Below are 6,675 nucleotides of genomic sequence, written 5' to 3' on the forward strand. Positions count from 1 at the left end.
CTGTATGTAAATTAATATAACCATGTTTTGACAGACTTCAATGAAAATTCACAGATCCCAATTCTATATAAACCGCCCTATGAAAATAGTTTATCATTTTTTTTATAGTTACTGTGCCTTTAAATGGTGTCTGGGTCTTAAAAGAACGTGGCATTACATCAGACAGGAAGTCAGTTAGACCACGTGATCAGCGTGCAAACCCTCTGGAAAACTCTCTCTCCCGTGATGCTCCGCGCTGACCGTCAGCTGTGATTGGTCAGTAACGGAACCCGGAAGTGGCTGTCAGTACCCAGGCTGGAATGGTGAGTATGATGCCATGGATACATTGTTGACATGTTTGATCCCCATTATTGCTGTTACTGACCCTGCTCCCCTCTCTGTCTCTCCTGCAGGCTACAAGCAGTGACCGGGTGGCTGGGGCTGGGCTGGTGGCCTTCAGCTCCCTCCTGTTCGTCTATTACACAGTCTGGGTCATATGCCTGGTATGGGACTGGTGTACTTAATTCACTATGGCAACCAGTGCTGGTCATTGCTGGGCAGTGGGGGTCCAATACTATGTCTATGCTGCAAATACAGATTGTTTTTTGTTAGGCATATAAAACACAGTAAATTAGGTATTATTTAACCTCCATATTAGCCCCTGCAATGCCAATATTTGCCCCTCTTTTTACTTTTTAAATTTTGTTATTAATGTAATCCATTCAGATTTTTGCCCCCTAATACCCACCGCACCCCATTTATTCCGTAAATCAGGGCTGTAAATGTCCACATGCTCTGTCGATATTTACCAAATTGCAAAATTCAGACTAGAAATGGGGAAATTGCTAACCACACTTCCGCCAGAGCTTTGCAAGTTTAGGCTAAAGATTGCAATTTGCGTTTAGTGAATAAATTATATGTTATACACAAACCTACAACATAATTACATGCCTGCTGGATATCCACACTATGCAGATTTAAAGAGACACTCCAAACACCACAGCTCGCTGTACTGGTTATGGTGTCCTGGCACCCCTCCCCCTTTGTAAGAAGTGGAATTGTTTGACTCCTTACCTGGAGTCCGCTGGGCACCGTTTCCAACTCCGTTATAATATCCAGAACGTTTGTTAGCTCTCCTGAGCCAAGTATTGCAATCCAGACTTCCTTCATTGGCTGAGAGCAGTCAGCTGACTCTCTCAGCCAATGAGTTAAGCTCTGCATATATAATATAGAATTTGGATGTAAAAGAGGATGATGCTCATTTGGTTGGAATGACTTGGGTTCAACCAGATTTGGCTTTAGTAAAAATGAAAGTAATTAGTCTGCTCGGAATCCAATCATTTTCTCATAATTCTGTCTTTCTGAACAAAACTTGGTGCATATGAGGAGCCCCCTAATGTAATGTAATTTATCATGCTCCTGAAATAACATGCTCAATTGGATGCTGTTTATGCTAATTACTTTGTTACAAGATGACCATTCAGACTCAATGTACTTATTGTAAGACACACCTATCTTGTTGTTTGTCCCCAGCCATTCATTGACAGCGATCATGTGATCCATTCCTTTTTCTTACCGCGAGAATACTCTGTGCTGCTACCATTACTGGCTGCTCTGATAGTGCTTCTGTTTATTGGTGAGTAACATTTAATGCGTTTCTGCAGCTGTTCAACACGTGTGAAAGGCTGTTTCTAATAGCTATGGTTGCTATTTCACTGCTTTGAAGTGTTACTCAAATCATCATAACCACTACAGACCTCTATAGAGGTTATGATACCAGAAGTACCCTGGCCCCCCATTTCCATATATTCGAGCAAATCATTTGCAATGGTTCGACTTCTTACCTGGTCCTGCCGGGCAGCAGGTCTCCTCTAAAGCCGGCTGTTACATCCATCCGGCTTCTGCAGAGCCAGTTGCAGATCCTGCTGGCCATTTATTGTCTGCTGACCACTCTCAGCCAATGAAATATGCACAGAATTGACATTAGTCAGTGCGGAACTTTAGTTCTGGGTTGATTAATGATGCCCCAATGACACTGCTGGAGGTGGAGTTACCCCTCCAGCAGCAGCAGGGATATTCTCTGTATGAGCAACATTTCATTGTGAAACACTGCACATACAGACTGCAAGCAACATTACCACTTCTAATAACTGAAATGGTCATGTTGCTTTGAGTAACTTATTAAGTATGGCTTCTAAACAAAACTAAGTTTAAAATAAAATTGCATTATTCAGGGCTCTATTAAGTAAACTGTGGACTGAATATAAACACCTTGCAGAGTGATCATACTTAATTTCTAAAGCACCAACAAGTTCCACAGCGCTGTCCATGGATACATCTAAGAGACACTACAAATTTTGTCAAACAAATACAGGAGGAGTTTAGGGCCCTATTCTTGTGGGAATTTACAATCTGGATGGTTTGGTGGGGTGAGAAACAGAATGTTGGGACTGCAAAGGTGAGAATGATAATACAGAGTGACATGGGAGCATTTATTGGTTAAGTGAAATGCGTTGGTTATAGATTTGAGTAGTAGGCTTCCCTGAACTAGAATGTCTTTGGGGAGAATTTAAAGAGACCTTATAGGCACCCAGATCTGGGTGCAGTGTCACTGCCCCCTTAGTCCTGCAACGTAAGACATTGCAGTTTTTGAGAAACTGCAATGATTACCTTGCAGGACTAAGACTGCCTCTAGTGGCTGTCAATCAGCTACTAAAGACACTTCCTGGATAGTAATGGACTTTTGCATGAGGACATCTAGCGTCTGTATAATACCCCTATAAGAAAGCATTGAAGCAATGCCTTCCAACAGGGAGGGCCTAATGCGCTTGCCCAGTGCCAAGGGACTTCAGCTCTGGAATTGGGTGAGTAAATGAAGGAATTCTTAACCCTTTCAGTCCCAAGGGCCGCAGAGGGAACTATGGTGTAAGGCAGGGGTAGGTAACTTTCAGCGCTCCAGATGTTGTGGACTAAATATCCCTTACAGCTTAATGGCAAAGCATAAGGAGAGATGTAGTGCCAAAGGTTTCCTACCTCCAGTGTAAGGAATACAACTTTGTATTCCTTATACTATAGAATCCCTTTAAAGAAAGGCAGACTACGGGAAAAGACTGACAGTGTGGGGAAGTGTGTTCCAGGGGGTTGGTGCCGCACTAGAAAAGTCCTGCAGTCTAGCATGGTAAAAGGTGATAATATAAAATGCAAAGAGGAGGTTATTGTTGGTGCTGTAGAACTGTATTCTGCCATTTCAAGGGGTGCATGCTTTGGGGCAGTATTCTGTATTCACTGGCAACAGCTGATTTGGGGCAGGATTCTGCTTCTTTTTCGGGTAGGTACCCTTTCTGTCAGCAGATGCAGGTGGTGCGTTTTTAATAGGTTATCCCTTCCCACCTCTAAATGGTGGGTGTGTTTTATAATAAAACTGTCTGTCTGACATGTGTATTTCTTGTACCTAGGACTCTTTGTGACTATCATCATGTGGAAAGGCCGGAGCCCGAAGAGTAAATCACAATGAGGACCTGAATTTACACAAATACTTCAACTATGTGATTGACTTTGGTGGCAGAGCAGCTCTGCAAAGAACCAGGGTAGAATCTATCTTTATATGACATTCCTAACCATCCGTATGGCTGGGACAGCTGGACATTTTATACTCTTGTCTAAACAGTAGAAGATTTAATTGGCAACACTTTCCGAAATGCACTGAATAGAAATGCAATCTCCTGGTTTTATTGAAACCTTGAAATGAGGCTGCCTCCTAGTGGTGAATATTGCAGCATACTGCAGCATACTGTCTAAAAGGTGGACATTATTAAGGTTTTAAGTTACTCTTTACCATATCCTCACTTCTGTGTAAGACTGATTTGACTCCACTAATATTTGTTTAGTTCAGTCTGTTGTTCTACCTGGACAGGTACATACCCCTTATAAAAAGATTACATTATTACACCAAAGGTAGGCAGCGGTGTGCTTTCCCTGGGAGGAAAAATGTCACAATCCTGTCTATAATTTACATTCGAAGCCTTGTGCTTTGAGCTGTAATCGCGTGATGATGCCTAAGCTACCCTTCAGAACAGACATTACACAAATGTAGATCTATGACTTATATTAAACTACACCTCCCAGAAGCCTCTAGTCTGCCATTTGTATTTGTTGTTCTGGCTGGAAAAAGAAGGTATGACTTGTAGGCCAATGTTATCTGGATGTCCACATATGAAGACACATTTCACTCAAGATCCATGACCCAGACCACTTTATGTGTAGTAGAGAATGAATTTAGGAGTGCTAATACGTTCTGTGCCAGGTAGTAAACAGCAAGCACTCTTAAAATATATATCACTGAATTATAAATCCCATCATGCTCCTGTCTGTTACTTGAGTCTGTAAGTCTTTATTGTGCTTTATAACCATAGACTGTTAATTAGAATGATTTTAATTCTTTAAGGATAGAGGCAGTAGTCAAAGTTCTGAACCAAACAAAAACCTAGAATTTTTGTTGTGTTTTTGTGATGGTGTAATTAAAGGGTTTCATTTGAATTGCAGCTATATATATTGATTTTTGAAGGATATAAAAAGTTTTCTTTTAATATCTTTATGTATACCTCACAACATTTAAAAGGACCCTCTAAGCAGCAAAACAACTTTAGCTTAATTAAGCAATACATCGAGCCCCTGCATTATTACTGCTCAATTCTCTGCCATTTAGGAAATTAATCACACCATCTTGCAGGTGACTTACAGAGCCTTCCTAAACACTTCCTGTAAAGAGAGATCTAATGTTTAACCCCTTAAGGACCAAACTTCTGGAATAAAAGGGAATCATGACATGTCACACATATCATGTGTCCTTTTATTGCACATTCTGCTTGAAGGGACTCTCCAGTGCCAGGAAAACAAATTCGTTTTCCTGGCACTGCCCCCCATCCCATGTTGCTGAAGGGGTTAAAACCCCTTCAGTGACTGACCTGAATCCAGACCCGATGTCTTCGTCCACGCGGGGGAGACCTAATGCACATATACAGCAATGGCTGCACGCGCGCATTAGACCTCCTCATAGGAAAGCATTATCTAGTGCTTTCCCATGGGGATTCCAGCGATGCTAGAGGTCCTCATGCATAGCGTGAGGACATCCAGCGTCGTTTTAAGAAGCCGGAAGTCCCTCTAGTGGCTGTCTGATACAAAGCCACTAGAGGAGGACTTAACCCTGCAAAGTAATTATTGCAGTTTATAAAAACTGCAATAATTACACTTGCGTATGTGGTGGGAGTTGGCATCCAGACCACTCCAATGGGCAAAAGTGGTCTGGGTGCCTGGAGGGACCCTTTAACTTGATATGTCTTATCTCCTCTTCTGTTAATAGCCTGCTAGAGCATTCAAGAGCTTCCTGTGTGTGAATCAAGTTCAATTTACAAAGCAGGAGACAAATTATTCTGATGTAAGTTAAGATCTGATTAATAATTAAACCAATTTATTCATGCGGGCTGTGTCAGTCACAGCCAGGGGAGGTGTGGCTAGGGCTCCTGAAACAGAACTGATTCATTAAGCTAAAGTTGTTTTGGTGCATATAGTATCCCTGTATGTGTGATGCCTAATTCATGGTTTCCAGCTACCCTACGAAGTTCACCAGCAATTCGAGAGCTACCACTTGGCATCGTGTCTATTATGGGCAGAGGACCTCCAAAACTTTTCCACATTTGTTTCCCACACTCGTTTACCACATGAAAAAGCACTTCTGTTCTGGCTCCTCAATAGAAATCTAACCTTACATTTACCATCTGTATATTTTTTTTGTTTTTTTTAAAGGACATAATAAATCGTAAATTGACTCTGTATTACCTAAATAAATAAAAATAAAAAAGCGAAAAAGTACACCATGGTTATGTTTTATATTTTATTGTACTTTGTAAATGTCTCTGGAAGACTAAAGATAAGGGTATTATACGCTTAGATAAATGTAATATTCTGTAGATCACAAATAGCCAACATCTAGAGTCAGAACATCCAGAGAGATACAACTCTTGTTAAACCAGTTCCCTATGAAACTCCTTAGGGCTTATTCACTAAATCATGAATTTCAGAGAATTAATGAGGGTTTTGTTCATTTAGGGTAAAAAAAAAAACATCATGAAAATTCTCCAACATGACTCTTTGCATCTAGGTTATTTTAGCCAAATATTAGCTGTTCCCACCTCCTATAACCTCCGATCCAGTACTAGCACGATATTTAGCATACCGCAATACAAAAATAAAGTGTCTCGATCCTCATTTTCCTACAGAGCACCGCAGTTATGGAATAACATCAGGGACACAGTCAAATCTTCATTCAATCTAAAATCTTTTAAGAGATCTATGGCAATATACCTCAGCACAGAATGCACCTGTCATGGTTGAAAATATTTATTACCTGTTATGTATTAAATGTATTTATATATATATATATATATATATATATATGTGTGTGTATAGTTTGTATATTGTATCCTGTTGTAACAATGCAATGTTTTGTCGACCCAGGACATACTTGAAAACGAGAGAAATCTCAATGTATCTTTCCTGGTAAAATATTTTATAAATAAATAAATAAATTTTTGATCATTCTTAGTTAACCCTTTAAGACCGGAGTGCGTACAATTACGTCCTTTTTAAAGCGGCTCTAAACGCTGCCGGGCGTAATTGTACGCCCTCCGTTTTTTTTTT

At 40.5% G+C, this 6,675-nt stretch overlaps 1 protein-coding gene across 2 annotated transcripts; it reads left to right on the forward strand.

Moving 5' to 3' along the window:
• The first annotated feature begins 209 nt into the window (after positions 1-209).
• DPM2 (dolichyl-phosphate mannosyltransferase subunit 2, regulatory) lies at positions 210-4,820 on the forward strand. Of its 2 annotated transcripts, XR_010085303.1 has the most exons (5): positions 210-302; positions 393-482; positions 1,513-1,615; positions 3,435-4,068; positions 4,105-4,820. XR_010085303.1 is itself a non-coding variant. In XM_063432561.1 (4 exons), exons 1-4 carry the CDS (start codon positions 300-302, stop codon positions 3,491-3,493), a joined length of 255 nt encoding a protein of 84 aa, XP_063288631.1. In that variant the 5' UTR covers positions 210-299; the 3' UTR covers positions 3,494-4,102. The 2 variants fall into 2 exon arrangements, 1 of the variants encoding a protein (XP_063288631.1); XM_063432561.1 differs by lacking the exon at positions 4,105-4,820 and having other exon boundaries at positions 3,435-4,102.
• Positions 4,821-6,675: the final 1,855 nt, after the last annotated feature.

The sequence above is a fragment of the Pelobates fuscus genome, chromosome 9 (assembly GCF_036172605.1).
Source record: "Pelobates fuscus isolate aPelFus1 chromosome 9, aPelFus1.pri, whole genome shotgun sequence".
NCBI lineage: Eukaryota > Metazoa > Chordata > Amphibia > Anura > Pelobatidae > Pelobates > Pelobates fuscus.